Genomic DNA, 25,184 nt, shown 5'->3' on the forward strand with positions numbered 1-25,184 from the left:
CTTCTCTTTTTATCTGCGACTGCCCTTCTGAAGGCCCGGGTCAAACATCATCTCTTCTAAGTTTGGTTTTTTTTTTTTAAAGGTTTTATTTATTTATTTGACAGAGATCACAAGTAGGCAGAGAGGCAGGTAGAGAGAGAGGAGGAGCAGTCTCCCCGCCAAGCAGAGAGCCCAATGCGGGGCTCGATCCCAGGACCCTGGGACCATGATCTAGGCTGAGGGCAGAGGCTTTAACCCACTGAGCCACCCAGGCACCACTCTTCTAATTCTTTATAACCTTTTCAACTTCATTAAGCCTATGTTATCAGATATTCTAATTTAATTGAAAATATCTTGTTTTCCTAATGAGTTTGCAAAATTTTCCTGAATGTCTTATGCTCATTGTATCTAGCATGGGAACACAGCCAACTATAGGCACTCAGTAAGCGTTATCCTTACTGTGATGCATAGGACCAGATTTGTGAGTCATGTAGCACATTTCTAGAAACACTGAGCCTAGTCTCATTAGCATTTCAAAAAGTATAAGAAAGGGGTGCCTGGGTGGCTCAGTCGGTTAAATGGTTAAAGCATCTGCTTTTGGATCAGGTCATGATCCCAAGGTCCTGGGATAGCCCCACATTGGGCTCCCTGCTCAGCAGAGAGTCTTCTTCTCTCTCTCCATCTGTTTGTGCGTGTGCGTGCTTTCTTTTTCTCTCTCAGTGTCAAATAAATGAGTAAATAATTAAAATACATATAAATTTTTAAATTAAATATATATATGAAAGAAATGTCAGTCACATGTATGATCTGCCTTATATTTTTCATTTGATAAATGCCTATAACAAGACAAAGTCTGTAAAATCTGTTTTATTTCCTTTTAATAGATGTGAAAATAAATAAATATATGAGTTTTATAATTCTTTCTATTGTAGGTAGGTAGAGATCCCTCAATTCACATATGGGATACAGAGACCATTAAACCATTATCAGTATTAAAGGGCTGTCACCAATATGGTGTCTGTGCTGTTGATTTCTCAGGTAAGGATGTTTTCTGTCTCAGTAAGAATAATCAAAATGCAGAAGTGATACATAGCATTATAGTCTAAATTGGTGTTACCTAAACTTGTCACCTAGCTATGACCATCACAGTTTTTTTCAAATGTGCATGCTATTGTCCTAACCAGTTAGGGCTGAGAGTGTAGGTGTGCTGGCTGGCTTATAATTTAATGAGTATTATTTTTAATACCCATTAATATAAATATGTTTCTATTTTTCAATGTCCATATAACATCTAAAACCATCTGAATTACCCACTAGTGGTTATGTAACTCCCACTTTAGGCAAACTCCAATGTCACGTAATATTTTACAGTCACAGGGTAAATGAAAATATTTAGGGTAAAAGCTAAGAAGGAAAGAGGTTAACTCTGAAATACTTGTTTTGTAACTTTTCTATGAAGTAACAAATCCAAGCTATCTTATAAAAATAATTTCAAGCGATTTTAGCTCTTTCCTGTATATTTGAAAGTTTAGGCACTCCTGGGCAGCTCAGTTGCTTAAGCATCTGACTTCAGCTCAGGTTGTAATCTCAGGGTCCTGGGTTCTAGCCCCACTTCAGGCTCCACTCTCAGTGGGGAGTCTGCTTCTCCTTCTCCCCCTACTCATGCACTCTCTCTTGTTATCTCTCAATGAAATCTTTTTTTAAAAAAAGTTTAACAAATACACGTAGATCTACAATGAAAGCTAGGCTGTGGATTGGGAAGAGGGGAGAAATGCCATTGATAGAGGATTTCATTTTAGGAAACAGTAACTTTGTACTTTCTGCAGCACTTACTAAAATGAGAGTTATTGGGAGGAAGCATAAATATGCATTTAAGGATCTTCTGAAAGTCAAGAAATAAGATTAATGGCAAACTGAAGGAGTCAGTAAGAAAAATATCACTAGTAATGATAATGAAATAACTGAGGTTTGCAAAAAGTGCCAGAGTGGCCAGTGTATATCTAGTTTGGGCCTTTGCAACTTGTAAACATGTGCACAGCTGTCAGCATGACTTACTTGGTTCAATCATTTGTCCAACACTTCATTACTTGTTTGGTAATAGTAACAAATAATATAGTTGACCTTCACTGAAAACAGTCCTGTTAATGACAAAACATGGTTGTAACCTACATCTTTTTCCATTCAATTAACTTTTCATAATCACTGAGTCCTATATCAAAATAGAGTTCTTAGAGTAAGTTTAATTGAAGTAAGTCTTTTCTTTATTTTCCTTTCCTTCTCATTTTAAAATCTTTTTCCACTTACCTTCCTACTTCCCCCATTCTAATCTGGTGGGGAAATAAGGAAAATGAAGTCAAAGACAACGTCAACAATGTTTAGATGCATTGAGAAATTGTTCTTCCCCTGTTTATAAATTTTGGTTCTTTTTATAGCTATATGTGTGCATGCCAACATTTAACATCATTTTATGAAATTTTAAATGGTGCTGTAGGTTTTAGGATATGTACTGAATGGTTTTTATCTTCTGAATGTTAATGGTCAGTCTCTCTCTCTCTCTCTGATTAATTTTTATAGCTGATGGGAAACGTTTGGCTTCAGTTGGAATAGATGATAGTCACACTATTGTGCTGTGGGACTGGAAGAAAGGAGAGAAACTTTCAATAACAAGGTGGGGGAAAATCTTGATATCACATTGGCAAAATAATGAAATTACTTAAAAACTTTTTCTATTAAAACAGTATTGAAATCAAACAAATATGTAACCTTTTTAAAAAATTGCTGTCATCTTTATTACCACTGAATAAGTAGTATAATCCTGGTAAAAAGACAAATGATTTGAGAATTCATTGGTAGGTTTATCCCTTGTGAACCTGCTTTTACTGTAATAATACATTGGAAGTAGCTTTTATCTAAACTCTTCATTTATGGGGAAAGAATTCTATACAGTGAATTCTACTATATGGTAATCTACAATGTGGCCATTGGAAATGCTCGAATCATATATTTGAGTGACAGATGACACATATACCTATATATCACAAAGAAGCTATAGATTATGTATATTTTCTCTCACATTTTCCATCTTCTAAATTTTCTAAAATGAGCATGTATTATTTTTATAATAAAAAATATTAACAATTGCTTTAAAGGAGGAAGTAATCAAGTGTCAGATTATTTTTTAATGTCCTATTCCTTAATGTACATAAACAATGGCAAATAAAAGATAGTTTGAAAGGAATTTTGTGTTTGCAATGGCTATATTAAGCTGTAACAAAATATTATAAAAATTTTTTCTTTAACTGATTCATGCCACAATTCCCTAATCATAGTACTACAGTAGGTGCTATCCAAAAGAAGTTCAGTTCTCACTGTTCCTATGTTTGAAGATTATGTTAAGAAGAATTAAATTAAAATTACGACAAAATAACAAATGCATGATAATGTAGCCCAAACCTGAGAGATATGTAGGCAAAGGATTCAGTAGTGAAGTAATCACAATAGGGTATGGATTAGGCAAAAGATTATTATAGGAGAGATTTATCTTTAGAGTTAAAACATTTTGGTATTTTTTTCAGAGGAAGTAAAGATAAGATTTTTGTTGTAAAGATGAACCCCTACGTGCCTGATAAATTAATTACAGCTGGAATTAAACACGTGAAATTTTGGCGTAGAGCAGGTAAGGAAGTGCTTCTTTGTTACTCCTTTGAAAGAAATTATTACTTTCAAAAGTGATTTAGCTAAGTGCAGTGCAGTATCCTAGATTGGATCCTGGAACAGAAAGGAGAGGTTAGTGGAAAACAGGTGAAATGAATTCAGTTAATAGAAATGCATCAAACACGTTGGTTTCTTAGTCTGCAGTAATGTAGGATGTTAACATTAGGGGGATTTGGGCAAGGAGTATACAAGAATACTCTGTTACCTTTTCATCTTTTATGAAAATCTAAAATTATCCAAAATACTTGTTTTTTCAAGTGACTCATAACTGTCTTGATATATTTTAAACATGTACGATTGACTTTATTGTCTACAATAGTGACATTATTTTTGACTACATTAATGTAGTATTCATATTTTCAAAAGGGTTTAACTTGGGTTAGCTTGGGTGGCTTGGTCAGTTAAGTGGCTGCCTTCAACTTACGTCATGGTCTTGGAGTCCTGAGACTGAGCCCCATGTTAGGCTTCCTGCTCAGCAGGGAGTCTGCTTCTCCCTCCCCCTTCTGTGCACACCCCCCCCACTTCCAAGCTCAAGATATCTCTCTCTCTCTCTCAAACAAATAGAATTTTTTAAAAAGTGTTTAACTTATGAGATTAATCAAGTGATGTTCAGACGCCTTTCTTCTGTTAAAGACACATTTTTTAGTACAGACTGAAAATGAAAAATGCAAAAATTCTTTATATGCTATGAAATAATACAGAAAACGAAGGTTGTATAACTTGAGTCCATTGTAACTGTAAGTTAGGTGCTGTGGAAGAAGTTCATATTTTAAAATAAAAAATATCTCTTTTCTGAATAAAATAGTAGTACACTTATAAATTCTACCAGTTTGATATCAAAGTCCCAGCATACTTAAAACTTGCAGATTAAACACACAAATATAGAAGAAGTAAAACATAAATAAGAAAAAGTTTTAGTAAAGAGATTTCTCAAGTTGAGGTTACTTTCAAATTCACGCTTGGATTTAATACTTTTTAACAAACTCATCAGATAATAGTGTATATACGTTTACAAAGTAAAAAAGTATTTTCACGTTTTTATTCCCATATATTTAATAAAATTTTAGAATACCTTATTTATTTAGAATTGCAAATACCAAGCAAGTAATGCTTATTATTTCTGTCTTGAAAAACAAAACAAAATCCTATAAATTTCTTTGAAATAAGAGACAAAGAAAGTAAATAGTTTTAGAATGAAGAGATTTCTCTCTCAAATAAATAAATAAAATTTAAAAAAAAAAAAAAAAAAAAAAGGCGCCTGGGTGGCTCCGTTGGTTAAGCGACTGCCTTCAGCTCAGGTCATGTTCCTGGAGTCCCGGGATCGAGTCTGACATAGGGCTCCCAGCTCCATAGGGAGTCTGCTTCTCCCTCTGATCTTCTCCTCGTTCATGCTCTCTCTCACTGTCTCTCTCTCAAATAAATAAATAAAATGTTTTAAAAAAATGAAGAGCTTTGCAATTGAATGACTTTTTCCCTTAAGTTTGATTAGTCATATAGTAGACCTAAAACTGAACCATAAGGATAAATGTTAAAACTTTGATGTGCCTTTCAACCTTCCTCCCTTTTGGGGTTCTGATCCACAGAGTTCACTAGACAAGTGAGAAAATAAGTAACCACTTTATTAATCTGAGTAAGTGCTCAGATAAATGCATAACTTTATGTAAATTAGGTAAAGATGGCTTAGGCCTAAGGCTAGAAGGGAGCGTCTTACCTCCTGTCTCAGAACTAGGCTTTGAGAATTCCAACTCATAAATTATTAAGCTGACCTCTAAGAAATTTGAACTCTATTCCATGGTTGGTATGGGCAGGCAGTCACTGAAAGTTTTTGAGTGCAGTGATGATGTGACTTGGTACAGTAGGAATATGTTATGCTATGTCTATCAGAAAGCCCAGTTGATAATTTAAATCGGCAGTGGCAAACTCTTTCTGTAAATGGTGAGACAGCAAATACTTTATTTTTTTTAAAGATTTTACTTATTTATTTGACAGACAGAGATCACAAGTAGGCAGAGAGGTAGGCAGAGAGAGAAGAGGAAGCAAGCTCCCTGCAGAGCAGACAGCCCTATGTGGGGCTCAATCCCAGGACCCTGGGATCATGACCTGAGCCGAAGGCAGAGGCTTTAACCCACTGAGCCACCCAGGTGCCCCGAGACAGCAAATACTTTAGACTCCCCAGGCCCAAGGGACATGATAAAAAAAAAATTTATGTAAATACTTATGGAACAGGAGAGAAAACTCCTACCCTGCTTTCTACCCAGTTGCCATGAACTGGAGACATTGTATCCAAGATCAACTTGTTGCAGTGAAAGGGACTTGCAGATTGGGCTGGAGGAACCATAGTCATGCCCCAGTGACACATAGGTCCTACTGTGTTGTTCTCCCTTCTCACTTTGGGCAGCTAGCCAAAGTTAAGGCAACTCCTGGATAATAATTCCACTGCTAGGTGCTTAGCAGTTGCCATTTGCAAAGTCCTCAATTTGTAGATCGCAACCAGCTTAGACCCTGGGCAGCTGCTATTTGGCAGCCATTAGCCAGGAAGGCAGGCTCTAGGAGTAGAAAAGGAAACAGGCATGGCTTCTGTAGCTTACAGTTCTAACCTGTACGCTCCGTACAAAAACAGGTGGTGGCAGGACTTGGCCCACAGCCTGTAGGTTGTCTCTCCTGCTCCAGATAGACTATGCTCTAGTGAAAGCCAGTCCCTTCACTTGTGTACTAGATCCTTTCTCTTCTCATCTACTCAAGAGCATCAGTCCCGTTCTTCTTCCCTTCCTCCCCTACATCATCGCTTTTACTCTTTATTTTTTCCACTCCACATACAGTTATGGGGTTATTTCTCCATCTTAAATAAAATCAAATGAAAACCCCCCTTCAATTCTACCCTCAAGCTGCTAATCAGTTTCTTATATACCTACTATAATACCTTTAGGCTGTTGTTTACATGTTCATTTTACAATGTATCTTCTCCTTCTTTTGAGAGAAGTCTAAACCTGTTAGGGTTTTTTTCCCCCCTTACCACTCTACTTAGTTACCCTAACAAGTTCATGAACTACTCTGGCTGCTACATTAAGAAAAGACAGGGGTGTCTGGGTGGCTCAGTCAGTTAAGCCCCTGACTCTTGATTTCATCTTGGGTCATGATCTCAGGGTCATGAGATCAAGCCTTATGTCAGGCTCTGTACTCAGGGTCTGCTTGACGCTTTTTCCCCCTCTCTTTGCCCCTTCCTCTGTTCATGCTCTATTGCTCTCTAAAGTAAATAAATAAAATCTTAAAAAAAAAAAAAAAAAAAAAAACCGTCTTCTGCATACATGTGGAATATGACCACTTTTCATCATCTTCCATGTTACCACTCTGGTCTATGCCACCATTACCATTTGCCTCGATGACTTAAATAGCCATCTAACTCCTTTCTTCCTTGCCATTCTCTGATTTACTCTCAAACCAGAAATCAGAATGAACCTATTAATATATGATATGCCAGATTTTATTCCACTAACCACTTCCCATCACATGCAGAGTAAAAAGTTAAATTCTTAAGATGGCCTGTAACTGCCTTTGACCTCTGTGGCTTCATCTCCCATTACTTCCACCCTTATTTTCTTTGCTATACCATGCTGACCTCCGAAAATGTTCTTTGAAGTTTCTTTCACATTACTGTATTGGGGGCCCTTGCTGATCCCACTGCCTTGAACAGGGAACAGAGCAGGGAATTTTATTGTCTGTTTTGTTTGTAGCTCTACCACAGTGCCTTGAATAGTGCCTGGCATATATATATATATATATATATATATACACACATATATATATATATATGTAGAATAAAAGAATGAATGAGTTCAATTGGGAAAAAAATGGGCAAAAGATATCAATAGGTAATGAATGGCCAATAAAAATAGGAAAATATGACAAAGCTCATTAATAATCAAAGAAAGGCACATTAAAACAACAATAAAATTCGGTTGGGGGCACCTGGGTGGCTCAGTTGTTAAGTGTCTGCCTTTGGCTTGGGTCATGATCCTGGTGTCGAGCCCTACATTGGGATCCCTGCTTGGCGGGAAGCCTGCTTCTCCCTCTCCTACTCCCCCTGCTTGTGTTGCCTCTCTCACTGTCTCTCTCTCTCTCTGTGTCAAATAAATAAATAAATTCTTTTAAAAAAATTCAATTGGTATTTCATATCCCCCAGTCTGACAATACCAAATGTTCCTGAAAGGTGGGAAACAAGATCTCCTTTCACTATTAATGGAAGTGTAAGTTGGTGTATCAACTTTCTAGAACAGTTTGGAGCAGATGATACTTCTCATCTATATGTTTTCCCTTTTGCACATACCCTGTGGTCATTCCTAGGCACTCCTAGAGAATCTCTTGCATTTGTATAGAAGAGACCTTTATAGGAATATTTAAATCAGCATTGTTTTCAGTAGCAAATGCTTGAAAGCAACTTAAGTGCCCATTAATAGGAAAATGAACAGACTGCTAGGTTCATATAATGGAATGTTTATATAGTTATGAAAATGCATATTCTAGAGGTACAAATCAACGTATATAAAATTCCATAGTGGATTATTAGTGATAAAAGCAAGTTGCAAAGGAATACAGTTGACCCTTGAATGACACAGGGAGTTTGGATGCTGACCCCCGGCATAGTAAAAAAATCCACATATAACATTTTTAAAAATATTTTTATTTATTTGAGAGAGAGTGAGAGAGCATGCACAAGCAGGGGAAGGGGCAGAGGTAGAGGGAGAAGCCAACTCCCTGCTGAGCAGGGAGCCTGATGCGGAGCTCAATCCTAGTACCCTGGGATCATGACCTGAGCTGAAGGCAGATTAATCGACTGAGCCACCTGGGGGCCCCAAAAATTTGCATATAACTTTTGACTCCCCAAATACTTCTAATAGCCTGCTGTTGACCTGAAGCCTTTCCAATGACGTAGTCAGTTAACACACATTTTGTAAGCTATATGTATTATATAGTGTAATCTTACAATAAGGTAAAATATAGCAAAGAAAATATTAAGTAGAAAATCACAAAGAAGAGAAAATACATGTAGAGTACTGTGTCTATTGAATAATGTGTAAAAGTGGACTTGTGTGCAGTTCAAACCAGTGGTGTTCAGGGTCAACTGTACATAAAATGGTATTTATAGAAAATCTTAAAACATGAAAAATATGACCTATTGCCTAAAAATTTACAAATAATTAGTAAAATGTATTAAAGAATGCATGAAGGTAGTCAATAGCCCATTCACAATAGTAAAGGGTGAAGAAGGGAGATGGGATTGGCATCATGCTTTGGTTTTAGTAATTTTGTGTACGTTCTTATATTATTTTTTAAATCTTTCTGTTTTCTTAAGTATGTCATAATAAAAATTTTGAAGAACAATCAGAAGTGCTGAGAATTGATCAAAGCTGACTTAGTGTACATGTTTTTATCCAAAGACCTGTGGCCTAAAAGCTGCCATGGATATGGCTGTCTTAGCCAGGCAAGTCGCTGATTGAGAGACATTTATTTTTCTTTTAAAGTCTCCATACTATTACACATTTAAACAATTACAGTAGGAAAGAAATTTTATCACTTTAGAATTTTATACATTTTAAAAATGGTACTTCTGTGATATTTTTCATGAACCAGGAGGAGGACTGATTGGAAGAAAAGGCTATGTAGGCACACTGGGGAAAAATGACACGATGATGTGTGCAGTGTATGGATGGACAGAAGAGATGGCTTTTTCTGGAACATCCACAGGAGACGTGTGTATCTGGAGAGATGTGTTTCTTGTGAAAACAGTTAAAGCACATGATGGGCCAGTGTTTAGTATGCATGCATTGGAAAAAGTAAGTGTTCTATAGATATTTTTAAGTTAAATGTAATTTGATCATGGATTGTAGAGCATTTTCACAAGTAAAGGAATATTGTCTTTGTGCTAAGCAGAGCCACTCATTAATAATCTGTGAACCAGAGTCTTCCTATCTTCTTTTATTCCTTTTTCAAACTCCTGAACACAGTGAAATGGGTCTGCTATGAAAAAAAAAAAAACGTTTAACTTAATATTTATTAATCCCTTTCTATGTGTCAACAATTATTTGACCATATTATCACCATATCCTGTGATCCTCTGTTTATATGAAGGATGGGATTATGAAGCCTCCAAGAGAAAATATGTATCTTGTTGAAAGTGTTAGAACTACCTATGGTTGCAGATTACAAACTTTGTTCTTAAAGTTCTGTCCTAAAAGTAGATTGTTCAGTGTCCCTGTAAATATTTTTGCAGATTCCTTGCTAATATATAAAAAACACAATTGATTTTTATGCTAATTTGCTCACAAGCTGTAACTTTTAGCTGTTAATGTTCTTTCCTCTAGAATTTTTCAACGTAAGGAAGTTTCTTATTTTTAGAAATGTTTAGATCTTTATTAACTTGAAGATTTTACTTTCAAAGGGATTTGTAACTGGAGGAAAAGATGGTGTAGTAGCTCTTTGGGATGACTCCTTTGAAAGATGTCTCAAGACCTATGCTATCAAAAGAGCTGCTTTGGCACCAGGATCTAAAGGTGATTTGAGGGGTGCCTGGGTGGCTCAGTTGGTTAAGCATCTTCCTTCAGCTCAGGTCATGATCCCAGAGTCCTGGGATCATGCCCCACATTGGGCTCTCTGCTCAGTGGGGAGTCTTCTCCTCCTCCTTCCTCTGCCTGCTGTTCTGTCTGCTTATGCTCTCTTCTCTCTCTGTCAAATAAATAAAATCTTCAAAAAAAGAATAAAATAAAGATGATTTTAAATTTAATTCCCTTTGTAGGATAAGCTATTAATTACTCATTAACATGTGTAGTCCCTGAAGTGGAACACATGGAATACATTTTTCCTTCTTTACTAGATAGTCATCAGAATTTAATGGGAGAAGCCATTTAACTAGAGCCACAATTCTTGCTGTCCTTTCAAAAATCTATTTTCTTTGATAAAGATGGCAAAATATTAACAAAGCACAAGATTATTCATGGTAATTTTGATCATTTTTAATGTTTCAGAGAAAATTGACATATGAGCATCACACTTACCACCAGTCAAGAATTTGTTTTTAAGCTTGGCATTTTGTTTCACATTCGTGTTTTGTTGACCTTTCCTGTCTATCCTTGCATGCCCTTCCTTTTACCCTTTCATCAATGTGTTAAGGTACTACATCACATTCTCTGTAACCTCCAGGCCTTTCTATATGCTATTACTTGGCCTAAAATTTGCCCTTTCTCCTCCCTCTTGCCTCTTCCAATTACCTGACCACAGACTCATTTTCAGATCTCAATAAGGTGATTTCTTCCACTTCCATCTCCCTTCTACCCCCTCAAGAAAATTCCCTTACAATTGCCCTGTTTCAATACACTCCTCACAGAGGGTCTGTTTTCTTCATTGTATGCTCTGTAAGAGCAGGAGCTGGCTATGTTATGTTTACCAGTTACATCTCTGAAGCCTTCCTAGGACACAGTCTACATAAATGAATCAATCTTAAGTTGAATTAGAATTACTAACAAGAATATTGTAGGTGCTCCAAGAAGGTAAGGAGGTGAATGGGGAGGGGCAAATACACAAATATAAGAGGAAAAGAAAAACAGTCAACAGAACAGTAGTAGAAGATCTGGGATAATAGGGAATTATAGTATGTAGGTGATTCTTTTGAGATTAGCAAATTGAGTGGTTTGGGAAAATGCAGTGCATTTATTAGAATATTTAAAATACAGGGGAAAGCAACCTGGTAATGTGATTTTAATTGTCAAAAGAGCATCATTGGCAATATATACATCTTTGTGTTCTAGTAACTTTATACCTAGAAGAATATCTTCATTTAACATTTCAGGTCTTCTCTTGGAAGATAACCCATCTATACGTGCCATATCATTAGGACATGGTCATATTTTAGTTGGCACAAAGAATGGTGAAATACTAGAAGTGGATAAAAGTGGCCCAATAACACTTCTGGTCCAGGTAATTTGAAAAGATAATGTATGTTTTTTTCTTTGTATGCAGTTGATTCAATACCTAAGAGCCAAAAATAAATAGTAATGGAAAATAATGTTAAATTAATTAGGGAAACATTTGATAATACATACCAAAAAATTTTTAATTTAATTATAGCTGAGTAGATACCAGTAGATAAATACGCATGTTATCATGTGGAGTAACTGCCATTATTTTAAGTAATTTCTTATTGTAAAACAAGAAACCAATGAAAAGAAAAAACAGTTGTAATTAATTAAACCAAGTCACTTTATTTCATACTTATTTTTATTTCTTTGAAGTATATTTGTTGAATGTCAGGCAGTTGTTTTTATTTGAAAGTCTTTCTTTTCATTATTAAGTTTCTAATTTAAAAAAATAAATGAACGTATGCTAAAAATTTTATTGCTGAAAACATTTGTCAGTGAAAATGTTAATAATAAAAATCTAGCAATGTAAACTTTTGTATGGTAGAAATACAAAATGAAGGAGCAGGATCAGCTGATCCTTAACATTTTTATCAGGAATGCTGTATTAATTTTTTAGTTGTACATTTCCTGTATGTATCGTTTTTCTGAAAGTAGGAAGACAATAGTATAGAACACAGCAAATGAGGTAGGATCTACCCTACTGAAAAGTTGTCCTCCTGCAACTCTATATAGTAACACCAATTTTGAGCTTACCTTTTATTCTGAAAAAGAATTATGTTCTTTCTTATTACAGACTTATTTCTTCTCCAACCCCACTTTCCTCCCACCTCACTTCTGTTAAAACAACACAGAGCACACATAGATGAGAACACTGCACATACTTTAATGTTAATATAAAATCCTAATGTAATGTGCCAACAGGAATTTGTAAGCAAATTACAAACATTGTATATTAAATTTATTGTCCAAATTTGGTGTCGTACTCTTGAACTTCAGTCACATAATATTTCTTTGAAATAAAAAGATGATGGAGTCATGGTGTTTAACATGTTTATGATCTCTTAGAAAATATCAGTACAAGTACACTTTTACAGATGAATCTATGGACAGAACTTTTCAAAAACACAGGCAATTTTATAATTGTAAGAAAAGGTTTGAAGTGATAAATGACATCCTATTATTTTTTATGTTTATTATAGAGTGTAAGATTTTAAATATCTGTTGTTTCTCTCAATATCAGAAATAAGACAAGGATACCGTTCTGACCATTATTGTCCAAAATTGTGTGTGAGGTCTTAGCCAATTCAGAAAAACATTATGAAGTGTAAGCACTGGAAACAAATGGATAAGACTGTCAGTATTTGCAGATATTATAACCCTATATCTTGGGTATTCCAGAGAAAAAACTGAAAAATCATTAGAACATTGGGGAGTCCTGTAAAGTGAGATTCAGAATCAATATGTAAAAATCAATAGCATTTCTTCAATTCAGCAATAACCAGTTAGAAAATATGGTACAAAAATAGTAGAAAATATGGTACAAAAAAACAAAAAATTTTGAAGAAATGAAAAAGAAAACTATACAATAACCAGGAAAAAATATGCAAGATCAGTGTTAAGAAAACTATAAAGTTTTACTAAAGATCTAAAAGATCTAAATAACTTATAAATTCTATATGATCATAGTCCAAATTAAATTTTTCAGAAATTCTGGGAAGAGTTTTTAAAAATCATCTAGAAAAAAAAAATAGTACAGAAATTGTTGAGAAACTTCATGCTAGAAATGAGATAATATAAAACTATAATAATTAAAAGTGTACAGGCACCTGGGTGGCTCAGTGGGTGAAAGCCTCTGCCTTCAGCTCAGGTCATGATCTCAGGGTCCTGGGATCAAACCCCGCATCGCATCGGGCTCTCTGCTCAGCGGGGAGCCTGCTTCCCCCTCTCTCTGACTGTCTCTCTGCCTACTTGTGATCTCTCTTTCTGTCAAATGAATAAATAAAATCTTTTAAAAAAATAAAAATAAATAAAAAATAAAATAAAAAGTGTAGAGACATACAGGGAAATACAAATCAAAACCACAATGAGATAGATATCACATCCCACCTGTCAGAATGGCTAAAATAAAAAACTCAAGAAACAAGCATTGGCAAGGATGTGGAATAAAAGGAACACTTGTGCACTACTGGTGGGAATACAAGCTGGGATAGCCATTCTGGAAAGCAGCATGGAGGTTCCTCAAAAAAATAAAACTAGAACTACCCTGTGATTCAGTAATCACACTACAGGGTATTTAACTTAAGAATGCAAAAACACTAATTTGAAGAGGTACATGAACCCTATGTTTATTGCAGCATTATTTACAGTATCCAAATTGTGGAAGCAACCAAAGTATCCATCAATAGATGAATGTATAAAAAAGATGTATATAGATACATATACACACGCCTGCACACGGTGGATTATTATTCAGCCATAAGAAAGAATGAAATCTAGGCACACCTAGGTGGCTCAGTAGTTTAACCTCTGCCTTTGGCTCAGGTCATGATCCCAGGGTCCTGGGTTGGAGCTCTGCATCAGGTTCCCTGCTCAGCAGGAACCCTGCTTCTTCTCCCACTCTCCCTGCTTGTGTTCCTTTTCTTGCTGTGTCTCTCTCTGTCAAATAAATAAAATCTTAAAAAAAAAAAAAAATCTTGCCATTTGCTAGATGGCAACATGGATAGAGCTAGAGAGTATAATGTTAAGCGAAATAAACCAATCAGAGAAAGACAAATACCATCTGATTTCATTCACCTGTGGCATTTAAAAAAAAAAAACAAATGAACAAAGCTGGGGTGGGGGGAGAGACCAAAAGCCAGACCCTTAACTATAGAGAACAAACTGATGGTTACCAGAGGGGATATGGTTGGAAGATGGGTGGTATAGATGAAGGGGATTAAGAATACACTTACCGGGGGGCGCCTGGGTGGCTCAGTGGGTTGAGCCGCTGCCTTCAGCTCAGGTCATGATCTCAGGGTCCTGGGATCGAGTCCCGTATCGGGCTCTCTGCTCAGCGGGGAGCCTGCTTCCCTCTCTCTCTCTCTGCCTGACTCTCCATCTACTTGTGATCTCTCTCTGTCAAATAAATAAATAAAATCTTTAATAAAAAAAAAAAAAAAAAAGAATACACTTACCAGAATGCCTGGGTGGTTCAGGGGGTTAAGCCGCTGCCTTCGGCTCAGGTCATGATCCCAGGGTCCTGGGATCAAGCCCTGCATCAGGCTCCTTGCTCAGCCCGGAGCCTGCCTCTTTCTCCACCTCCGCCTGCCTCTCTGCCTGCTTGTGTGCTTTCTCTCTCTCTCTTTCTGACAAATAAATAAAATCTTTGAAAAAAAAAAAAAAAAGAATACACTTATCTTGGTGAGCACTGAGTACTATATGGAACTGTTGAATCACTCTGTTGTACACCTGAAACTGACACTGTATGATTATCTACACTGGAATTAAAAAAGTATGTAGATGTATGCACACAACAGAAGTACATTCAGATGTATTAAGAGAAAACATGTACAGCAGTCTTTGTAGTGGTATTCTGTGGATCAGTTTGGGGAGTGGCATCTCTTAACAATATTAAATTATATCAATGAACATGGGATCTCTTTTTTTTTTTTTTTAGATCTTTAACTTTTTTCAATAGTTTTATAGTTCACAATAGAGATCTCACAGTTTTGTTTTTTTAAATAACAGACCTCATTTATTCTAATAATTTTTTAGTGGATTTTTCAGATTTTCTCAACATAAGATCATATGAGCTGTAAATATAGTTTTACTATTCCCTTTCCAATCAGAATGCCTGTTACTTCTTTTTCTTGCCTAATTATCCTGGCTGGAATCTTTAGTACAATGTAGACTGGAAGTAGTGAGAACATCCTTGTCTTGTTTCTAATTTTAGGGAGGGAGCCTCCAATATTTTACCATTATGTTTAAGTAATCTCTACACCCAAGATGAGGCTTGAAGTCACAACTCCTTATCATTAAGTTTAATGCTAACTGGATTTTTCATAGATGTTCTTTATCAGATTGAAGAATTACTCTTCTGTTCCTAGTTTGATGCTAGTTTTTATCAGGAAACAGTATGTACTTTGTCAAATGCTTTTTCTTTGTCTATTGAGAGATGATCATGTGGTTTTTATTTTATTCTATTGATAAGGGATATTACATTAATTGGTTTTCACCTTTTAAACCAACCTTGCATTCCTGGGATAAACCCCAGTTGGTTGTAGTGTATGATTGTTTTTTGAGGATTTTAGCATCCACATACTGTATATAAGGGATAATTTGTCTATAGTTTCTTTGTGATGTCTGTCTGATTTTGCTATCAGACTCCTTGGCTCCATAAAATGATTTGGGAAGTGTTCTTTCCTCTTTGATAGTCTTTTTCCCTGGCCATACCCAGCCACTAAGTCCATTACATTGCTGGCTGATTGCTCTACTGTTCTTGAAATTTGCCCCAGAGCATCAATTGCCCAACAGATCAAACTGATCAAATTCAGGCTCCCTAAAATGGACATCCATTCCCTAGATTAGTGTTTGAGATTTATTTTGACTTGAAGCATTCTCCCCTGAGATTACCCTGGTTCTGTTGGACAAACTCACTGGCCTTCTGTTTAGCTTATATAAATAATAAGTACCAGTTACCTCCAAGTACCTTTCATCATAACCTTCATTGTTTCCAAAAGCATCTTTAGGCTTAAACTTTCCTACACTATGTAATAATGCAGTCCTTTCATTTGAGAAGAGATTAGGAGCTGTTTTACTGCTTGCTTCTTCCTCCAGGCACAATCTCTGATCCAAGGCTCTGGAGTTGAGGGTGAGAGCAATGGAGTGCTCCTTTTTGAGTGTCCCTTGCTTTAGAAGCTGAGTGCTTAGTTTAGGGTGGGAGTAATGGGGAGTAGTAGCCTTAGGTCTTCTTGGATTGTATTAAAGCCCCCGTATTCTTAGTGGCATGACTCCCAATGTAGAGCCTCCATCTCAGAATAAGGGGGTTCATCAAGGATTTAACCTCTAGCAGGTAGCTGGGGGCAAGATGAAATGCCAGTCATCTGCTCCTTCTGGGAAGATAGCCCATTAGATTAGGGGGTAGGGAAAGAGGGTGCCCATACTCTGTGTTCTTGGTTATGTCAGGCTGGTGTGGACTTTTCAAGTCGGTGAGTTGGAAAGAGGCAGGAAAGGAGTGGGTCTCAGTTCAAATATTGCAAAACTCCCATTGTTCTTACCAGATTTTAGCAGATTTTTTGAATAAATGTTTCTTTTGTCCTAACTCCTTGGAACCATTTCCAGAGACCTTAAAATTTTTTTTTTAATTTCATCAGTTTGACTGGGGAGTAGGTCTACAGCGCTCCTTACTCTCTAATGCACAGAGTTCCTCCTGTATGGCGATTTTTAACATTCCAAGGCAGCCAATTCCTGTTCTCTCCACTCAGTGAAATTTCAGGATTTTTAAACTAATTTTGACACTAACTTGATTATATTGTAATTGTGAAGAGAAGGTTGATACAAAAGCATTTTAAGGTATAGTCCAAAGATAAAGAGAAAAGTTTTATTAGATTACTGTAGTATTTATTATCCTATCATTATATATTATCAGTTGTTGTCTGTAGTTTTCTTCTAAATACACATATATTTAGGTTAAATTGATCTTAACTGTGTTCTCTTTGTAGGGACACATGGAAGGAGAGGTGTGGGGTTTGGCTACACATCCTTATCTGCCCATCTGTGCTACTGTAAGTGATGATAAAACCTTAAGAATATGGGATCTCTCTCCTAGTCATTGTATGTTGGCTGTCCGGAAACTGAAAAAGGGTAAGAGGCTCTCAGGCTTGAATATAGAATAAGTTGTCACAGTTTTCCAACCCTCATAAATGTAAGAAAGCAATAGTAGGTATATAAAAAAGACTTTTAATATTTATTCCATGTATGCTTACCCATGATGATATATAAAGATAATTAATTATACCCAATCTTTGCTTTATGGCACCTCCTCTGATCATACCTATCCTGAGCCGGTTTGCAATGTTATGTTGGAAAGAAAAAATACAGGAATGTAGGAAGAAAACAGAAGCTAAATTTTCCACCCTTTATGACTAAGAAAAAAGACCTTAATTTAAAAAGAGGTAGCAGAATTGAAGGGAGGACATTTTAGGGTGAAACAGAACTGAGCACATTTGTAAGTATCAAATGAAGCTAGCCTGTCCATATAGAGAGATAAGAGGTGCCATTTTTAGAGCAAAGCAGATATTATTAACCTAGGGCAATTAAGGATGTACAGATAACTTTGAATTTCTTAGTGAACTGGTAGGGAATGTTATTTTATAGCATGGAGGCGTTGTAGGAGGAGCTCTTGTTGAAAAGTTTGGAAATTGTGACGATAAGAAGTGAGAATCTGCAGATGAAGGAAAGGATTGTCAGGCCATAATAAGGGCCAAGTTGAACTTAGGTAACATGAATTTGTAATTTATTTTTATTTCCATCTATTGACTTAAAAGTTAGAGTCTGTTCTCTTTTTTTAGTGTTACTATATTTAATATTTATACTTAACTAAAAATCTAAAATTAATCACAACCTCTAGAATAATTGAACCCCAGTCACTGCCCCTTCTCTCTGTCTCTCTTTTGAGTTATGGATGTTTCATTCTTTGGTGGGTTTTTCTCCCTGAGAACTAGAAAAGATTACCAAATATTATCTCAGTGGTTCTGTATTGAATTTTCCACATGAAGGTTTACAGTAAAATCACAAAACCACAGTCACACACCTTTGTCTACACAGGAAATCATGGTACCAAATATTCTTTTCTTCACAAGGCCATTGGAAATCCTTATCAGTCAAATTTGAACATACTTGCTTTTAATACCCTCAGATTTTTTTTGTTGTTGTTTAACTTTCTTTTTTTAATTGAAGTATAATTGACATACAGCATATTAGTTTCAGGTGTACAACATAATGATCTAATATTTGTATATATTGTGAAATATATTATGAACTATATTGTGATCATTACAGTAAATCTAATTAACATCCATTGCCATACATCGTTACAAAAAGTTTTTTTATGATGAGAACTTTTTTTATCTACTTTATTTATTTATTTATTTATTTTTTAAGATTTTATTTCTTTGACAGAAAGATCACAAGTAGGCCGAGAGACAGGCAGAGAGAGAGGGGGGAAGCAGGCTCCCTGCTAAGCAGAGAGCCAGATGTGGGGCTCAATCCCAGGACCCTGAGATCATGACCTGAGTTGAATGCAGAGACTTAACCCACTTAGCCACCCAGGTGCCCCAATGATGAGAACTTTTAAGATCTCCTTTTTTAACAACTTTCAAATACAAAATACAGTTTATTAACTATAGTCATCATGATGTACATTATATCCCCATGACTTACTGATTTTATAACTGGACGTTTGTACCTTTTGACCCCCTCACCCACTTGGCCCACCTGCCAGTAGCAACCACTAATCTTGTTCTTTGTATCTATAAGCTTGGTGTGTGCGTGTCTGTGTGTTTTGGTTTTGTTTTTGTTTTGTTTTTAGATCCCACATATCAGATGGTATGGTATTTGGTAAATTGTCATTCATTTTTATGGCTGAATAATATTCTGTTGTGTGTGTGTTCACACACCATTTTCTTTATCCATTTTTCCATCATTGGGCACTTAGTTTCTGTATCTTGATTATTGTAAATAATGATGCAATAAACATGGGGGTACATATACCTTTTTTTGAATAAGTGTTTTCATTTTCTTCAGATAAGTACCCAGGAGTGGAATTGCTGCATTATGTGGTAGTTCTGTCTTTAATTTTTGAAAAAAATTTTTAACTGCAATTGGGTATTATTATTTAAATCAGTGTTTACTTAGGTTTATCTATGCTTATACATTTCTTTGTTCATATTTTCTTCTTGTATCTCAGATATTTTTTCTTTTATCATTTTTTTCCTAAAATACAGTCTTAGGGACACCTGGGTAGCTCAGTGGGTTAAAGCCTCTGCCTTCAGCTCAGGTCATGATCCCAGCATCTTGGAATTGAACCCCGCATCAGGCTTCCTGCTCAGTGGGGGCCTGCTTCCCCCCCCACCTTCTGCATGACTCTCTGCCTACTTGTGATCTCTATCAAATAAATAAATAAAATCTTAAGGGAAAAAAAAAATAGTCTTAAAGAGTTTCCTTAATAAAGACTTCTTTGTCTGAACCAGCGGTATTCCAAGTGTTCTGTTGCACCTGCAAAAGTATCACTGACATTGTAATTCATCTTTTTTTTAAAGATTGTTATATATTTTTTTTATTATATCCTATTTTATTTTTTATTTTTTATAAACATATAACATATTTTTATCCCCAGGGGTACAGGTCTGTGAATCGCCACACTTCACACAAGTTTACACACTTCACAGCACTCACCATAGCACATACCCTCCCCAATGTCCATAATCCCACCCCCCCAACCCCCCTCCCACCATTAACCCTCAGTTTGTTTTGTGAGATTAAGAGTCACTTATGGTTTGTCTCCCTCCCAATCCCATCTTGTTTCATTTACTCTTCTACCCCCTTAACCCCCCATGTTGCATCTCCTCTCCCTCATATCAGGGAGATCATATGATAGTTGTCTTTCTCCAATTGACTTATTTCGCTAAGCATGATACCCTCTAGTTCCATCCACGTCGTCGCAAATGGCAAGATTTCATTTCTTTTGATGGCTGCATAGTATTCCATTGTGTATATATACCACATCTTCTTTATCCATTCGTCTGTTGATGGACATCTAGGTTCTTTCCATAGTTTGGCTATTGTAGACATCGCTGCTATAAACATTCGGGTGCACGTGCCCCTTCGGATCACTACGTTTGTATCTTTAGGGTAAATACCCAGCAGTGCAATTGCTGGGTCATAGGGTAGTTCTATTTTCAACATTTTGAGGAACCTCCATGCTGTTTTCCAGAGTGGTTGCACCAGCTTGCATTCCCACCAACAGTGTAGGAGGGTTCCCCTTTCTCCTCATCCTCGCCAGCATCTGTCATTTCCTGACTTGTTAATTCTAGCCATTCTGACTGGTGTGAGGTGATACCTCATTGTGGTTTTGATTTGTATTTCCCTGATGCCGAGTGATGTGGAGCACTTTTTCATGAGTCTGTTGGCCATCTGGATGTCTTTGCAGAAATGTCTGTTCATGTCCTCTGCCCATTTCTTGATTGGATTATTTGTTCTTTGGGTATTGAGTTTGCTAAGTTCTTTATAGATTTTGGACACTAGCCCTTTATCTGATATGTCATTTGCAAATATCTTCTCCCATTCTGTCAGTTGTCTTTTGGTTTTGTTAACTGTTTCCTTTGCTGTGCAAAAGCTTTTGATCTTGATAAAATCCCAATAGTTCATTTTTGCCCTTGCTTCCCTTGCCTTTGGCGATGTTCCTAGGAAGATGTTGCTGCGGCTGAGGTCGAAGAGGTTGCTGCCTGTGTTCTCCTCAAGGATTTTGATGGATTCCTTTCTCACATTGAGATCCTTCATCCATTTTGAATCTATTTTCGTGTGTGGTGTAAGGAAATGATCCAATTTCATTTTTCTGCATGTGGCTGTCCAATTTTCCCAACACCATTTGTTGAAGAGGCTGTCTTTTTTCCATTGGATATTCTTTCCTGCTTTGTTGAAGATTAGTTGACCATAGAGTTGAGGGTCTATTTCTGGGCTCTCTATTCTGTTCCATTGATCTATGTGTCTGTTTTTGTGCCAGTACCATGCTGTCTTGATGATGACAGCTTTGTAATAGAGCTTGAAGTCCGGAATTGTGATGCCACCAACTTTGGCTTTCTTTTTCAATATTGCTTTGGCTATTTGAGGTCTTTTCTGGTTCCATATAAATTTTAGGGTTATTTGTTCCATTTCTTTGAAAAAAATGGATGGTACTTTGATAGGAATTGCATTAAATGTGTAGATTGCTTTAGGTAGCATAGACATTTTCACAATATTTATTCTTCCAATCCAGGAGCATGGAACGTTTTTCCATTTCTTTGTGTCTTCCTCAATTTCTTTCATGAGTACTTTATAGTTTTCTGTGTATAGATTCTTAGTCTCTTTGGTTAGATTTATTCCTAGGTATTTTATAGTTTTGGGTGCAATTGTAAATGGGATTGACTCCTTAATTTCTCTTTCTTCTGTCTTGTTGTTGGTGTAGAGAAATGCAACTGATTTCTGGGCATTGATTTTATATCCTGACACTTTACTGAATTAGTTTACAAGTTCTAGCAGTTTTGGAGTGGAGTCTTTTGGGTTTTCCACATATAGTATCATATCATCTGCGAAGAGTGATAGTTTGACTTCTTCTTTGCCAACTTGGATGCCTTTAATTTCCTTTTGTTGTCTGATTGCTGAGGCTAGGACTTCTAGTACTATGTTGAATAGCAGTGGTGATAACGGACATCCCTGCCGTGTTCCTGACCTTAGCGGAAAAGCTTTCAGTTTTTCTCCATTGAGAATGATATTTGCGGTGGGTTTTTCATAGATGGCTTTGATAATATTGAGGTATGTGCCCTCTATCCCTACACTTTGAAGAGTTTTGATCAGGAAGGGATGCTGTACTTTGTCAAATGCTTTTTCAGCATCTATGGAGAGTATCATATGGTTCTTGTTCTTTCTTTTATTAATGTGTTGTATCACATTGATTGATTTGTGGATGTTGAACCAACCTTGCAGCCCTGGAATAAATCCCACTTGGTCGTGATGAATAATCCTTTTAATGTACCGTTGAATCCTATTGGCTAGTATTTTGGCGAGAATTTTTGCATCTGTGTCCATCAAGGATATTGGTCTGTAGTTCTCTTTTTTGATGGGATCCTTGTCTGGTTTTGGGATCAAGGTGATGCTGGCCTCATAAAATGAGTTTGGAAGTTTTCCTTCCATTTCTATTTTTTGGAACAGTTTCAGGAGAATAGGAATTAGTTCTTTAAATGTTTGGTAGAATTCTCCCGGGAAGCCATCTGGCCCTGGGCTTTTGTTTGTTTGGAGATTTTTGATGACTGTTTCAATCTCCTTACTGGTTATGGGTCTGTTCAGGCTTTCTATTTCTTCCTGGTTCAGTTGTGGTAGTTTATATGTCTCTAGGAATGCATCCATTTCTTCCAGATTGTCAAATTTGTTGGCGTAGAGTTGCTCATAGTATGTTCTTATAATTGTCTGTATTTCTTTGGTGTTAGTTGTGATCTCTCCTCTTTCATTCATGATTTTATTTATTTGGGTCCTTTCTCTTTTCTTTTTGATAAGTCTGGCCAGGGGTTTATCGATCTTATTAATTCTTTCAAAGAACCAGCTCCTAGTTTCGTTGATTTGTTCTATTGTTTTTTTGGTTTCTATTTCATTGATTTCTGCTCTGATCTTTATGATTTCTCTTCTCCTGCTGGGTTTAGGGTTTATTTCTTGTTCTGTCTCTAGCTCTTTTAGGTGTAGGGTTAGGTTGTGTACCTGAGACCTTTCTTGTTTCTTGAGAAAGGCTTGTACCACTATATATTTTCCTCTCAGGACTGCCTTTGTTGTGTCCCACAGATTTTGAACCGTTGTGTTTTCATTATCATTTGTTTCCATGAATTTTTTCAATTCTTCTTTAATTTCCTGGTTGACCCATTCATTCTTTAGAAGGATGCTGTTTAGTCTCCATGTATTTGGGTTCTTTCCAAATTTCCTCTTGTGATTGAGTTCTAGCTTCAGAGCATTGTGGTCTGAAAATATGCAGGGAAAGATCCCAATCTTTTGATACCGGTTGAGACCTGATTTAGGACCGAGGATGTGATCTATTCTGGAGAATGTTCCATGTGCACTAGAGAAGAATGTGTATTCTGTTGCTTTGGGATGAAATGTTCTGAATATATCTGTGATGTCCATCTGGTCCAGTGTGTCATTTAAGGCCTTTATTTCCTTGTTGATCTTTTGCTTGGATGATCTGTCCATTTCAGTGAGGGGAGTGTTAAAGTCCCCTACTATTATTGTATTATTGTCGATACGTTTCTTTGATTTTGTTATTAATTGGTTTATATAGTTGGCTGCTCCCACGTTAGGGGCATAGATATTTAAAATTGTTAGATCTTCTTGTTGGACAGTTCCTTTGAGTATGATATAGTGTCCTTCCTCATCTCTTATTATAGTCTTTGGCTTAAAATCTAATTGATCTGATACAAGGATTGCCACTCCTGCTTTCTTCTGATGTCCATTAGCATGGTAAATTCTTTTCCACCCCCTCACTTTAAATCTGGAGGTGTCTTCGGGTTTAAGATGAGTTTCTTGTAGGCAACATATAGATGGGTTTTGTTTTTTTATCCATTCTGATACCCTGTGTCTTTTGATTGGGGCATTTAGCCCATTCACATTCAGGGTAAGTATTGAGAGATATGAATTTAGTGCCATTGTATTGCCTGTAAGGTGACTGTTATTGTATATTGTCTCTGTTTCTTTCTGATCTACTACTTTTAGGGTCTCTCTTTGCTTAGAGGACCCCTTTCAATATTTCCTGTAGAGCTGGTTTGGTGTTTGCAAATTCTTTCAGTTTTTGTTTGTCCTGGAAGCTTTTAATCTCTCCTTCTATTTTCAATGATAGCCTAGCTGGATATAGTATTCTTGGCTGCATGTTTTTCTCGTTTAGTACTCTGAATATATCATGCCAGCTCTTTCTGGCCTGCCAGGTCTCTGTGGATAAGTCTGCTGCCAATCTAATATTTTTACCATTGTACGTTACAGACTTCTTTTCCCGGGCTGCTTTCAGGATCTTCTCTTTGTCACTAAGACTTGTCAATTTTACTATTAGGTGACGGGGTGTGGACCTATTCTTATTGATTTTGAGGGCGGTTCTCTGAACCTCCTGGATTTTGATGCTTGTTCCCTTTGCCATATTGGGGAAATTCTCTCCAATAATTCTCTCCAATATACCTTCTGCTCCCCTCTCTGTTTCCTCTTCTTCTGGAATCCCAATTATTCTAATGTTGTTTCGTCTTATGGTGTCATTTATCTCTTGAATTCTCCCCTCGTGGTCTAGTAGCTGTTTGTCCCTCTTTTGCTCAGCTTCTTTATTCTCTGTCATTTGGTCTTCTATATCGCTAATTCTTTCTTCTGCCTCATTTATCCTAGCAGTCAGAGCCTCCATTTTTGATTGCACCTCATTAATAGCTTTTTTGATTTCAACTTGGTTAGATTTTAGTTCTTTTATTTCTCCAGAAAGGGCTTTTATATCTCCCGAGAGGGTTTCTCTAATATCCTCCATGCCTTTTTCGAGCCCGGCTAGAACCTTGAGAATCGTCATTCTGAACTCTAGATCTGACGTATTACCAATGTCTCTATTGATTAGGTCCCTAGCCTTTGGTACTGCCTCTTGTTCTTTTTTTTGTGGTGAAATTTTCCGCCTTGTCATTTTGTCCAGATAAGAGTAGATGAAGGAGCAAGTAAAATACTAAAAGGGTGGCAACAACCCCAGAAAAATATGCTTTAGCCAAATCAGAAGAGATCCCAAATTGTGAGTGGTGAGAAAGGGGATAAAAAGAGGTTCAGAAAGAAGAAAAAAAAAAAAAAAAGAAA

At 36.5% G+C, this 25,184-nt stretch overlaps 1 protein-coding gene across 2 annotated transcripts in view; it reads left to right on the top strand.

Moving 5' to 3' along the window:
- The window catches only part of LOC111148777 (echinoderm microtubule associated protein like 5), a 177,961-nt gene that overhangs the window by 85,376 nt on the left and 67,401 nt on the right, over window positions 1-25,184 (top strand). For both annotated transcript variants that reach the window (XM_022505578.1, XM_022505577.1), the window contains exons 15-21: window positions 912-1,017; window positions 2,554-2,647; window positions 3,555-3,655; window positions 9,322-9,524; window positions 10,130-10,241; window positions 11,534-11,661; window positions 17,303-17,444. In XM_022505578.1, the coding sequence (XP_022361286.1) occupies window positions 912-1,017; window positions 2,554-2,647; window positions 3,555-3,655; window positions 9,322-9,524; window positions 10,130-10,241; window positions 11,534-11,661; window positions 17,303-17,444 (886 nt within the window). The remainder of the gene's footprint in view (window positions 1-911; window positions 1,018-2,553; window positions 2,648-3,554; window positions 3,656-9,321; window positions 9,525-10,129; window positions 10,242-11,533; window positions 11,662-17,302; window positions 17,445-25,184) is intronic.

This window comes from Enhydra lutris, unplaced genomic scaffold (genome assembly GCF_002288905.1).
Source record: "Enhydra lutris kenyoni isolate GAN:26980312 unplaced genomic scaffold, ASM228890v2 scaffoldscaffold20, whole genome shotgun sequence".
NCBI lineage: Eukaryota > Metazoa > Chordata > Mammalia > Carnivora > Mustelidae > Enhydra > Enhydra lutris.